The sequence below is a fragment of the Physeter macrocephalus genome, chromosome 19, assembly GCF_002837175.3.
Source record: "Physeter macrocephalus isolate SW-GA chromosome 19, ASM283717v5, whole genome shotgun sequence".
In the NCBI taxonomy this organism is placed as follows: Eukaryota; Metazoa; Chordata; class Mammalia; order Artiodactyla; family Physeteridae; genus Physeter; species Physeter macrocephalus.
Genome location: NC_041232.1, coordinates 36,409,740 through 36,424,285, shown reverse-complemented (window position 1 = coordinate 36,424,285; position 14,546 = coordinate 36,409,740). Strand labels below are relative to the sequence as shown.

General features: G+C 42.7%; 1 protein-coding gene across 2 annotated transcripts in view; it reads right to left on the bottom strand.

Annotated features, from left to right (window-relative positions):
* Positions 1–953: 953 nt before the first annotated feature.
* GATA6 (GATA binding protein 6) overlaps positions 954–14,546 on the bottom strand; it is a 30,341-nt gene continuing 16,748 nt past the window's right edge. For both annotated transcript variants that reach the window (XM_024120970.3, XM_028480288.1), the window contains one exon: positions 954–2,401. In XM_024120970.3, the coding sequence (XP_023976738.1) occupies positions 2,234–2,401 (168 nt within the window). In that variant the 3' untranslated portion in view covers positions 954–2,233. The remainder of the gene's footprint in view (positions 2,402–14,546) is intronic.

Genomic DNA, 14,546 nt, shown 5'->3' with positions numbered 1-14,546 from the left:
ATGGAGTAAGACATCCAAACACCCATGTGCTAAGAGCTCACACCACCCTCCTTCAAAGTCAAGTTAACACTTAGTGCTGGCTATGTGCCAGGCACCATGCTAGGCACTTCTCATGGATTATCTCACTTAATCTCATGAGTTATATGCCTTATTTTACAGATGAGGAAAATGAGAGCTGGGTAACTTGCCCAAGGTCACAGAGAGCACAGACTTGAAACCTCGTAGTCTAACTCCAGACCCTGCTCTCTTAACCACTGTCCCAGCCCACCATAGGGTGGTACAAGCGAGCTTCACCGACTTCCCCAGACACACACGCACGCACACACACACACACACACACACACACACACACATCCCAGGCCTGAGTCTGGCTTCCAGCACCACCCCACCACAAAGGAAGACTTCCCTTCTCCTGATTCAGACTGGACGCCATAGACCGCTGTAATCAGTACATGAAAAATGCACCACAGTTAGGGAGCCAAAATGAAGTGCCATCATTTTGTGTTGTGAAACAGCCTCCTGATTTCCTGAAATCCATGCAGCAACATAGAAAAGACAAAGCGGCTGTTCAAATCATTTTATATCTTCTGCTGAGTGTAAAGACTTTAACTTCAGATGAGCTTTGAGATATCACAGCACTTTGTAAAAGGGAGGAACTAGAAAGGAAATCATTCTGTTTCTGGGCCACAGAGTATTTTTCATTCCGAGGAAAAGAAACTCTGGCCTTTTTAAATGTTTTGAAGGATTGATCCTAAACAGAATGCTTATAATCACAGATAATGTCTTATAATGCTGGGTCCTTTTCACTTATAAAGTTGTCCCCAATGCAAGTTGAAAGTTGATAACTTGACTCCATGTGCCAACTTCAAATGAACCAAGGTATAAAACAGCTCCAAAAGGACAATTCATTGAAAAGAAAGCCGTAAGGCAATTTGCAAACATCACATGCACTTGCTTTATATGAATAGCTATAGCCACATACAGTATCAAAATGAAACCATAAGGGAAGGAATTCACTGTACAGAAGACAAAACAATACCCTTTTTATTTTTAAAACTCTGGTGAAATAGGTTTCCATATGACATCCCATTTTTTTCAAAATTAACGTAAACCAACCTGCCTGTGGGTTAGTCACACTAGAGACCTCATCATAGTGTGTACAGATGCCTAGAGTATTTACAAATGTTATCTGTTAGGTAGTAAAGTTTTGTTGCCATTTTTCCAGCACATATTCCACAGTAAAATAAAGGGGAGATATTGGTGTTCTTGTACAAAAATTCTTAACAAATGGATAAGGCAATTTACCTGAGAGAAGATTTGTTCTTGAAATATTTCTCTTTTCACAATTGGAAATATAGAAATGGGATGTAGTTGTAAAAGAAGCATAAGAATGTCTAAGTTTACATTTTTTCTTTTAAATTATTTAAGTACCATTAAGTTAAAATGTTTACATTCATTATAAAAAATGTTGTTAAATCTTATGCAAATGATTTAACACTGATTGCTGCAACGCAAATTGCACTTTTAAAAAAAATTATTGTATACATGGAAGAAAAATATCTTTTGTCTGCTACCCTGTTTACAAATTCAGACTGACTTCAGGTCAGTCACACAATATGAACTTTGAGAAACGTCAGTCACAGTGTATGTTACAGTTACGATGCAGTCCTGCAAACCGAGTGATATTTTTGACAGGAGACCTCAAGAACCGACTCAGCCTCCAGAGGCGTGTACCAAACAAATGGTCTTCTCCACGAACGCATGTGAAATCTGGGGGCGGAAAAGGTATGAAGAAATTCTGGAATAACCAAAACCGATCAGAAGACGCACATGAATTGGGGCAATACACATAAAACTTTTGTTAAAAAATCTCTCTCAATATTCCTTAGCAGGCAAGGCCCCGGTTCCCAGTCCAGGTTTCTGGAAGTGGCACACTGGACATCAAATCCCCTGGCCGACCCCCGAAGTGGCCGTGGCTGGGGAGGCTGTGGGCTGCTCCGGCCCTTCTCCCGAGGCGGTCCATCTTCTCCCTGGGTCTTCAAGACAGGGCCAGGGTGCTAAAGGCTGAGCAAGCCTCGCGGGAGATACATCTCTTTCAAATAAAGGCACAGAAATACTGTGTCAGAGGAAGATGTCCAGTCAGCATCCTCAGCCCAGTCCGGACTGCTTGCCAAGATCATGAAGGCGGTCCTGCGGGCCCCGGCCGTGTCCTCCTCCTGTTCCCCACGGCCACTCAGGCCAGGGCCAGGGCACACCAGGAATCCTGTCTCACCGACGATGTGACTTCAGCCGGCGAGGCCAGGCTGACGCCGATGTACAGCCCATCTTGACCTGAGTACTTGAGCTCGCTGTTCTCGGGATTAGCGCTCTCCCCTGCTCCAGACATCACCGAGGCGCCTGCCTGATGGAAGAGGGGGAGACGGAGAGAAGGAGAGAAGCGGAGAGACAGTTACCAATAAATTGTCAGGCAGCTGGTCCCTGCTAGGTAAACATTCGGGGACAAGTGAGACGGTAGCACAGCTGGCAGAGCTGCTCACTGGGCGGTACGGTGCCATTGACCTAACTCTGGCGATTTCTGCTCTTAGAAACAGCGTCCTATTCACGTCATTAACTCGTGGCAGGAACCACCAGGCAAGATGCGCAGCTGGACGCAGGTAGGAAAGGGGAACTGGAGGTGGCCTATTTGTAAAGAGTGCCAAACGCTCAGATCTCTGACAGTGAAACAAACCACACCACGTAGGTCAACAGGCCTTAAGGATGCCCACACAATCTAATCACTGCAAAAGAGAAAAGGCAGAGCACTGCGCGTACACACGCGCGCGCACACACACACACACACACACACACACACACACAGCGGAACCACGAGGCTTAGCAGTTCTATCAAAGTCTCAGAAGGAAAGATACACAGTTCAGCAAGACCTGATAAATGAAATTTTTGAGCACTGACTTCATGGAAAATTAACCCATGCATACACAGGATTTAATTCTTCCCAAAAGCACAGGCCATGTTTGAAGCAGACCATGGGATAAAGAAAATGCTAACATCCTATATCTGTCATGATCGTGGCAATTATTTCTTGAAGCAAAAGGTCACCTTTCTCTTGTTTCATTCCTTCCTTCCATCCAAATAAGAAAAGCCAAATAGCAAACATGATATAATTTAGTAAAATCGCACCAAAATAACTAAAATCATGTTTAGACTATGGTTTGAGAAAACGGTTGCATTTGACTTTTTTTTCTTTTAAATCTAGCCATAATCACATACTTGTGAATCTTGCTTTCTTTCCTTCTAAAAGCTCTGAAGCCCATTATTTCTTCTGAGCTTTCAGGGTTCCATTCCATAAACTACTGGATACTTGTTTTTCAACACAGGTAGAACATCTTGTACTTTTCAAAGCATTCCTTTTCTACATTCACAATCCCATTAAATCCTAAAACATCCATCTGTCTGGCCAAGTTGATGTTACATCCACTTCAGAGAAATAGAGAGCACCAGACACTGAGCGAACTGAATGGAAGGGTCCCAGACCCTCCGTGGCTCCACTCAGGAGCCTAGCAGTCAGAGTGGACCTACCCTCTCCCGGAGAAGATCTGGTCTTCTCTCTGATCCTCACAATAACTGTATGGGACTGAGAGGTAGGATTTGGGGAGGTCTGACCATGGAACTTCCTGTCTGCCCATCCCAGTTCCCTCCCAGCTGGACAGACCAAGTGTGGCCCCTCCACAGGTAACAAATACTTCCCTTTCCTAGCAAAAACGAAGGTCTGTGCAAATCCAGCAATGATAGTCCCTACCCCTGCCCCCAAACTTCTTTTTAAATAATACAAACTTAAAGATGTAAACTAAGGGCTTTGGGTGCCTAAAAAAGCAAATTTCACAACCTCACTGAGATGTCTAAAATTTAAAATAGATTCTTGTGAAATAGATGAAATAATCCTGTCAAAGAAACTAAAGCTATGGATTTAGTTACACGTACAAATACGGTGATTACTTTTAGCTCAGAACCTCGGCTATAAGCAAACTCAACATAGATCCAGATTTAACCCCCAAAGAAATACACAAAAGGATGATATTCAATTACAAAAAGAGTCTTCATTTTAGAAGAGAGCTATCATACAACTAGTAGAAAGAGTGAGCTCCCTTATAAATGACTAATGTCATACCCAGCTTGGTATTATCTACCTATTCCCAAAAAAGGCACATTTGCATTTATCTGACTAAATCTGACTTCGCCACAGCAAGTGCTATTTTCTGAAATGGAGGGGGTGCCTGGACTGGCCCAGGAAGCAGCCCACCTCAAATGGCCAGAAATGCTGAGACAGCAGAGGGGTCTGCCGTCACAAGTCGCAACAAGAGACATGAGCAGGGCACCTCGGCCCTGGGGCCGAGAGACAGTCATTCCCAGGTTGTGTGGGGAACTAGGACACGCACACACATACGTATGTGCCATTGATACTATGAGAATTTTGTTATTGTAGTGAAGGAGCGTGCACCTAACTGAATCTCCCCAATGTCAGCCTTCACCAGGCAAGGTGCCGCCATCACTGGGTGGGAGCAGCCCTACGAACTCAGCCAGAGCTAAGTGAAAACCACCACAGCCATGACCTTATTCTAATCATCACTGACAGCTCTGCGCAGAGAGAAAGCAAGGTGCTCTTGCAGCCCTTCAAAAGGCTCATCGGCCCTTTTTCAAATAAGCCGCATTAAAGAAACCTTAATACCCTGAACATTAGTCTTACACCTGAACAACAGTCCAAAAGCTACTGTTGAAATACCTATTTATTGTCTTCTTTGTTCAGACAAAAATGTCAAGCTGTATGGCAGGCAAACCCCAAATTACGTGAGCGATGAGCTCCTGAAAAAAATATCAGCTCGTTGGAAATCAAAAGCAACATCTGAGTTTGTCAGAAAAAAATAAAACAAGTACTTGTGCCCAAGGTTTGAGAACCTTATTTTTAAATGGGGATATACTATTTAAACACGGAATGCTGCAATGCACAGCGTTTTTTTCTATGTCAGTCATACCTCAGTAAAAAATAACTTGAAATTTCATGTCACAATACATGAGATCATCATGATGAGATCAGATGGGATGGATAACGCCAGCCCCCTCATCCCTGGCTGGCGGGGTTATACTCTGGCACATGCCTTAGAAGGTAGTTGGCAAAGCCATCAAGAACTTTCTACCCTACTTAGCTCTGTAATTTCACTTCTGGAAATGGATTACAAGGAAAAAATTCAAAGGGACGTAAAGGCTCCCCACAGGAAGACATCCATTGCAGGGTTACTTATAATAGTGGAAACCATGGAAATAGTCTAATGTCTCATAATATGAGGATGGTTTGGGAACGAAGGGATATCTGCTTAATGAACTATTATGCAATTATTAAAAATAATAAGATCATGTAACAAAATGGAAAAAATCCTGTAATGCAATGTTAAGTGAAAAACAGCAGGATAGAAATTCTAACTAGGTCATAATTAAACTTACCTATGTGCATGCAAAAGTATTTCAATAGAACCCAGTGGGGGGTGGGAGACTGGGGGCCACCTGAGAGGGCCCAACCAGTTAGCCGGCTATACCTTCCTTTTGAATATTTTAATTGAGTGGCTTACTGCAGTCTAACTCTGGGGGAGAGGAACAGAAACATGATGCTCCAGTACTTGAGAAATGAGCCAGCCTGGACAGTCATAAAGCAGCATGAAAAACAGGGGGGAATCAGAGAGGAGGGAGGATCAGATGGGCCCCCATGCACCCCTGAGGTCGCCTCTGAGCCACCTGGCATAGGCTGGAACCCAGCCAGCCATGCACGTGTGAAACACAGTTCCAGGTACGTGAAAACACCAAACACAGTACACAGATGGGTGCAACAGTATAACATGAGCTCTTGAAACTGGCATTCTAGACGCAAGAGGGAAGAGATATGGGAACATATGTATATGTATAACTGATTCACTTTGTTGTAAAGCAGAAACTAACACACCATTGTAAAGCAATTATACGCCAATAAAGATTAAAAAAAAAAAACACCAAGAAACTGGCATTCTAACAGCAGAAGAAGACTAGAATTAGCACAACTCTCCTTAAGAAAGCTGGCTTGTCACATTGTCATCTTAAGTGCCTTCCCTTCATTGGGGATATTCAAGAGCTACCTCTCAAGAATCAGTTCAATGTGGGGGAAAAAAATCAGAGATAACTAATTAGGACCCTGGACCCAGTACACACACACACACACACACACACACACACACACACACAAATATAAATGCCAATTGATTAAGGTTTTCCCACGTCTACTTAAATCCCTGAAAGGATCAGATCGCAGACATCTCAACACAGCCAAAGCAGGCACGTCACTAACCTAAACCAGCCTAATCCCCCGAAAGTTCCTGAACAACAGTAGAGGAGAGTGCGCCGAACGCCCACAGCCGAGCCATCCTTCCTTCTCTGGGAGGCAGCTCGACAGGCGAGGTCCTGGCTCTTTCTCTGATCAAAGTGCAAGACGAGGGTGGAGCAGAAATCTGTTCTGTGTTATCACTCCCAGCTTATCGGCCTCCACCCTCCCACTGACGACTGAAAATGGAGGCACTTCCTGTTGAAAGAATGTGTTATCAGTACCGACCCAGGCCGGGCTTAGCACTGCAAGTAGGCCGGGTCAGGTGGGGGACCCACAGCAACCGGCCGGACGCCCCCCTCCTAAAGGAATAAATGACTTCAGGGACAAGTCGCGGCTGCAGACCTGGACATGGAAAATCTCCACTCTCCCGTGAGGCAGCAGCACAGTGATCTTTGGATCACCGAGATTGTTTTGCTGTGAAAATAAGCCTTCGCTCATTTTCGGACACGTAACTAGAAGTCAAGGATTTCTGACTTGATGAGCTCCTCTAGCTGATGCCCAGCAGTGTCTGGCTCACAGTGGGCTCACCAACCATGAGCCTTGTCACATCCCATTACAGGCAGGCCCAGAGACAGCCTCCCACAATACCCACGAAGCAGCTCTGGAAAGGTGACATGTCAGAGCAAAGGGAACCCTTAAAGGACACAGCCTTCCCAGAAGAATTACAGAGGTTCTCTGGCTTGTGAATTATAAACAGGAATTTCATTTTTGAGGAAGAAAACCAAAAAGGAGTCCGCTGGGGTGTGCTCTGTCTGCCTGCCATTCCATAATCTCTCCTAATGCTGCCTCACAATCTGGAGAAACAAACCTCGGCACCCCCGTCAGGCTGGGGGAGTGAGTGATCATTCCCAGAGCACAGGATTTTGAAGATGATCACACTGCCTCCTCAGTTTGGATTCGGGCTGTCAGCTTCCATGGCCTCTGGCCTGTCCTTCCTACACATCTAAGCAAGTTGTGGTTACAGCTTTTCCTTGTGTGAGGGGAAGCCAGCCGCCCCTCACTGCCAAAGCTTTCTTCTCTGCTTTCGTCACCTCTAGGTTAGACTCTGTGGTGTTTGATAGCATCCTTCCTCAAAAGAAAAATTAAAAACTAAGTCTAAGTTCCTAACAAAGGAGAAACACTTTCAGATAAACCTCAACTTCCACTCTAAAAACCAAGGTCATTTCAGTTTGGATGGAGGGAACAGGACCAGACACAAAAGTGACCCAACAGTTGAGGAGGTAACACTAGGAAGATACACAAACACACACGGGTTCTATCTCCATCAGGACACATGAAAACCATCAATCACAACAAAACCCTCTAAGTCTCCCACAAGGGCTCAATAAAGCTCAATAAGGGAGAGTCACGGTCACCTCAGCCGATGACCCAACTCAGTGTTTAGCAGAATAGTTTATTTTTTTGGAATTTAGCAAACAAATTCCTTACTGAGGAGAGCTCACTGGCTGTCCCCTTGACCCCTCGTGCCCCTTCTGGGCCTGAGCTGGCAGGGTTATATCCATAGCCAGGATGCTGCTCTTTTCAAGGAGGGAAAGAATTATTCTACACGCACTCTACTCTGGACAAAGGAGCAAACTGTTTTATGCATCTGTACATACACACAGCAAGCATGTTGTGATAAAGACAGGCATGGCCCCAAGTTTATAAGTACTCTGGGATTATCAGTAAAACACTGATGTAGAAATATAAATTGCAAGAAGAAGGGTTTGTCCCACAACTTGAAGTCACCGGCCTGCTAAAGAAAAAGTTTATCTTTGGAAATGAGTCAAAATGGATGGCTTTATTCTAGTCAAGTTCAGTGGTAAAAGATCCAGAGGTAAGATTTAAAACCTGGTGGATTATGATCTTATTAAAGACTGGCTTTTTAGCAGCTTAGATGAGCATCTTCCTCTGGCCATATCTACCAGACAAAGCAGACCACAGTCCAAGAATCAAGCAGCATTTACAAGAAGGCATTATGAAAGTGCTAAGAATCATAACGAATGAAAAATCGCTGCTATCAGGGAAATAAAAGTATTTAAACATGGTTACTTTGTTAACACAACAGCTTTACATCTCTAAATTCCCCCCATTAAGAAAGGGAATGACATTTATGTCTAATGTCTTGGGATGAAAAAAATGCCATGCAAATAAAGCACATCGCTATTAACTTCCAAGGTCATATTTAAATAGTGCTCTTCTTCTTGAGCTTCAAAGTGGTCTGCAGGCATCTCCCACTTATGCTACACTACACTCCTAAGGACCAGATGGTAGGAATTACTCTACCCCTTTAGCTGAAGGAGGAAAACCTTGGCAGTTTGCTATAGTCACACACAGAGCTGGAGCTAGCGCTTGGTTGCCTGACTGCTTCCTTCCAGCTGCTAATCCGTGAACCCCCAGGATAAACTTCAGACCATATTCAGGCTTCACCACGAATCAAGCGACTAAACATAACGAGAGCTTTAAATTGAAAGTATTTGACGTTTAATAGGATAAAAATATGATTCTGGAGCGTGTGCACCAGCTCCGGTGAAACCATGCCGTGCTAACAACTACCAAAAGGGGCAGTACACCAAGTCAATTATCATTTAAATATCATCAGATAATGACTTGGAATTGTTCACTCAAAAGACTCCAACATGACAGTGAAATCCATACCTGTTATTTGTTCAAAGCTTTCTTAAAATCTGAGGTCAATAAAATAATTTCTTTTTGCTGTGGCTCACAAACTCTTTTGAGTACCGGCCCTGATATGATAGGCAGCTGAATCACGAATGATCACATATGTCAACAGCTATCTTTGGAGATGCTTTTTTTAATTATTAAAGTTTCAGAGAAAATTAACAAATAGGTCTAAACACAGAGTTAACAGATTGTATTTAATTCATATCCATTAGATCTTCATATTGCTAGTAACTCTTTTGGCAGACACCCATGAAATGCATAATAAATTACTTTTTGTTCCAGTAAAGGAATTCATTTTCTTCGAAGATTCATTTAGCAATAACATTTCAGAGTATCCCAAGCCAGATTTCTTAAATTTGGCCCTGTTTTCCGTAACATTATTTCATGTTTTGTGACAATTTTTGTATATTCTTATAGAGGCCGGGGGGAAAAAAAAAACTGCAAAGCATCTGTAATCCGCAAAGAAAAGTTGTGTTCTGAGATGAAGCCTTCTAACTTGAGGCCATATGAAAAGGCAGCCCACACTTATTCTTCACCTAGTATTCTGGCTTTCAGATTGTGATAACGAGTCAGTTATTAAACAAACCACAGTCCTGTGATAAATTGGGTGGACGTATATGTTATAAACTATTTAAAGAGCAATACAGTTTTACTGATTCCTAATATACATACAGGGACATTGTCATATTAATGTAGTAAATGTATTTCTAATCACCATCTTCCCCACGACACGCACGCGCACACAAGAAAGAAAAAAAAAAAAAAGAGGGAAGTCTAGAAAAGGCCTTCAGATCAAAGTGAAAGTATGCAAACTCCACATGCTTTCACATTCCCTGCCAGGGTGACGTGTGACTTTCACGGCGAAGGCCAATGTGGTCAGACAGGAACGTGAGTGAGTTATTAGAAGGGTCTGTGAAAGAAGAAAAGAAAGGGAGCCTGGCACGTAAGGAGCGTGAAGATAAAATGCCAACAAAATATTTATGTTCATGGCCAGCAGCAAGTGGCGAGTGGGATATTAATAACTGTGATGACTGCCAACTCCCTGGGAGAGGTGGGAGACATCGGCTCCAGCCCCGGCTGCAACGCAGGCTTGTCTTATGACCTTACGGAGTCACTCCGGATCCTGGTTTATAAATGAGGCAATAATAATACCTAAGTGCAACCCTCTCGCCGACCCTCGTGGGAGATTAATGCCTTTTTAACTCTTTTTATTCATTTAGAAAAAAGTATCTTGGACTATAAACGGTGGGGGGGGGGGAAGTGGACACTTGCCTCTTAAGAAATGCTTTTCTAATGATTTTGTAAAAATTAAATTGAAGGCAATTTGGACATTCTAAAAGTTCCAACTAACTTGGCACTCACTGTGTGTGGGTTTAAATCACACCATCAGAAGGATTTTAATACCGCGATCTTCAAGTATTTCACATTTTAAGGGAGAATTTTTACCATCACATGCACATCAACAACAGTAAATTTTACTACTTATTATTTTTTTCTATTACCCAACTAACAAAGCCTTAGAATTATATAATACATTTTATTGATAAGTATGTTTAACAAGAAAATTTATACAATGTGCCTTGGGTATTTGGTCACAAGAAAATCACTTCTCTAGCGCTATTTTCCTAGCTGTACTTGATGCTGAAGTTACTAACCAAAATTAGTCAGATTTAAGAACATGTTATTTCTTCTCTCTAAAGGCTTCAGCAGCACATATACTATCGCATATTAATCCGGTATATATGCCATAGGAGTAAAAACACTGACTCTGCCTCTGCCAGACCTGCGTCCAAACCCAAGCCCTGCCTCTTAATCTGATACATAACCTTGGGCCTATTACTGGGTCTCACTCCCCCAAATGGAAAACGTAAATAAAAACACTTCATTTGTACGGTGATAATTGGGAACAAAAGAGAAAGGGTACATAAAACATCTGGCACTTAAAAGGTACTTGACAGAAGCTAGTTTCCTGCCTTCCTACATCCACAATCTTATGAGAAAGTACGAGAAAGAGAGGAAACTCCCCCAAAGCAACCGGACGGTCGTTAATCCACTAAGGCCTGGCTCTCAAGTACCCTAAAGGCGAGCGTGGAACATTCAAGGTAAGAGTTAAGCAGGGGGACTTCCCTGGTGGCGCGGTGGTTAGGAATCCGCCTGCCAGTGCAGGGGACACAGGTTTGAGCCCCGGTCCGGGAAGATCCCACATGCCGCGGAGCACCTGGGCCTGTGCGCCACAACTACTGATCCTGCGCTCTAGAGCCCGTGAGCCACAGCTACTGACCCCGCGTGCCCCAACTACTGGAGCCCGTGCACCTAGAGCCTGTGCTCCACAACAGGAGAAGCCCGTGCACCTCAACAAAGAGTAGCCCCCGCTCGCCGCAACTAGAGAAAACCCGCATTCAGCAACGAAGACCCAATACAGACAAAAATAAATAAATAAATAAATAAATGTATTTTTAAAAAAATAAAAAGGGTTAAGCGGGAACTTTGGTCCCCACTCAAGCAGCCTCTTGAATCTTCTCTTCTTCACACTCAAGTTCCCCTGCGTGAAAGCAACTCATACTGTATGCAGGTCCTTCATGAATGTTCCTTTCAAGTATTTAACTACTACAGAAACAGTTAATAATAACAGAAGCTATTATTTTGCGACCAATCATAGTGTCAAGTAAATCCAAACTGATTCAGCTACTCAAAGAAAAAGACAGTGGAATACAGACTTGCTAATAAAGAAATAAGCTACATGACTCAAGCAAGGTTTTCCAATTTTCATCACAGGATGCAAATATTAACATATAAAATAAAATCTATAAAAAGAATATAAAATATTAACCTGCCAAGTACCTAACCTTTCTTCAGAAGGCCTTATAAAAACATGCAGATATCCCAACAAATGTCAGTCCCTAAATCACTGCCCCTCAGCTACTTAAGCACTTAACTCTTTCAAACCACTTCTAGCATGAGATTTAGCACCATGCAGCTCAGAGGTATTACTTCTGACAAGGTCGTTGAATAAAGCTATTACCTAGGACTGACTGCAGTAGGGAAATGGGTCCCGCTAGGCATAGAGCATCCCAGAAGGATAAATGAGGCAGGAATGAAGATACCTATTCAACACTGAGAAACTGACCAAACATGGGCAAGGCCCACCCAAAGGCAGAGAACCAGCCAGAGAGGAATCTGAGATGTGGTCCTTGTCTCAGTCTAAGGATGCCTGCCTCTCTCTCTGTGGAAGCTGTCTGTCACCAACAACAAACCACAAAGTGAGGAAATGAATTACACTTAGACACACCATCCTTAACACATCTCCATTTGGAAGGGTCACCTGGCAGCCACCCTGAAACCATCTTGCCCCAAGGAGCCCCTCAGGTCAGGACATGTCACCAGCTCCAAGGAGGTAGTTTTCCTTATTAACTGTGAAAAGAAACCCTGCTTGTAAAATGTACAAACAAGCATGCTAACATTTGTTTACATCAATTATCAAAATGCGCCCAGTTAAGGATGTTTTAATTGTTGGAGTATAACAACACATTTTTGGACAGCAACACCATAGCGGGTGTTAGAGAAAGTCCATCATTTAGAAATGAACATAGTGTGGACCCTACTTAAGGCTGACTTAAAATTGACTTGAAACAGTTTTAAATATCTGCCTTCCACCTAATTTATCCATCTCAGCTCCTGCCTTTGGCTTTTTCTACCCTACACTCCGGCCACACTGAATTCCTAAAACTATGTCCCTGAAGCATCATAGTTACCATGCTCTTCTTCTTCCTGGAAACCTCTATCCCGATTGTTCCCCCACGAAAATCCTACACAACTAATTCAAACTTCCTCTCCTCTGAGAAGCCATTTCCAACCCTGCGGTCAGAATTCATGGCTCCCTACTTTCGACTCCCAACTTTGTTGCTCACTTAAAACACTTTCAAATCTGACCAGCAGGAAGATCTGTCTAGACACTCGTGTCCCCACGACCACCACGTTACCAACAATCTGATGTCCAGGACCTTGTTTTACTACACTGAAAACAGGGCATCCCGTAGCACAGTGCTTCTTAAATGGAACAATGGCCGTGAGGCAAGGGCTAGGCAGATAGAGTTCATCTCCATTTATTTCCACATTATATGTTTAATGATGACTTCAACATTATATTTGCAGTTTTTGTTGTTTTTTTTTTTTGTGGTACGCGGGCCTCTCACTGTTGTGGCCTCTCCCGTTGCGGAGCACAGGCTCCGGACGCGCAGGCTCAGCGGCCATGGCTCACGGGCCCAGCCGCTCCGCGGCACGTGGGATCTTCCCGGACCGGGGCACGAACCCGTGTCCCCTGCATCGGCAGGCGGATTCTCAACCACTGCGCCACCAGGGAAGCCCATATTTGCAGTTTTAATATAAACTTAAGTAGGCTTTAATTTTTGTTAAATTATTATCTACAGAACTACTTGCAGGCAGGCAAAATACGTTCAGTGATTTTTTTATCCTCAGCCATTGTCTTATTGCTCACTTTATCAAATTAATCCTTCCTGTCCCAAGGAAAATTAAGAGATAACTTCATAAATTGGGGGATGAGTTATAAAGTTTTTGTATATTATATGTTACATACATATATACATATGCATTTTATATATGCGTGTATATATGTAAAGTATCCTCCAGTTTTACAAATTCTTAGTTACAAGTCCTAAAAGGGATAGAATATATAGAGACTACTTATTCACTCTTATTTGGGAATTGCTGAAATAGAATGTTACCATATTTGCCTCCTAATAACAGCAAACGTAAAACATAACTCAGTCAATAAATGGAATTCAATGAAAAATTTAAATATTCTTACAATCCACAGAGACTATAAATGCCAAAGAAAATCTGATGTCTGTTTAGGTCAACTAAATAAACATTTTTCAGTAAATCTACAGATAAAGAAGATTTCAGACTGAATGAAAAAAAAAAAAAAACATTTGGAGGAAATTTACCTTTAAGTTCAAAAGTCACAAAATTAATCAACTGTATCAAAAATTAAGTTCAACACATTTCTTAACAAACACAAAGAATTCCATACAAGAAACTGATTATAAAATTCTGATAGGACTTCCCTGGTGGCCGAGTGGTTAAGACTCCTCGCTCCGAACGCAGGGGGTCACGGGTTCGACCCCTGGTCAGGGAAGATCCCACATGCCACATGGCAAGGCCCCCAAAAATAAATAATTTAAAAAAATTTTTTTAATACAGAGAAAATAAGGAAAAGAAAAATGAAAAATAATAAGGTCTAATGAATAGTAAATATTATATAAATGAAAGCAAATAAATCATTTATTGCAATAATTTAAAAAAAGAATTCCAAAGGAACAAGACAGGGGCTATTTTAATACCAGGCTGCCCGACAGCAGCAACGGGTCTTCCTGTTCTCATACAGGAGACAAACCGCCCTCCCTCCACCTCCAAAACTTACACACCACACCTGCACAGCCCGCAACAGAGAAACTGAGTCAT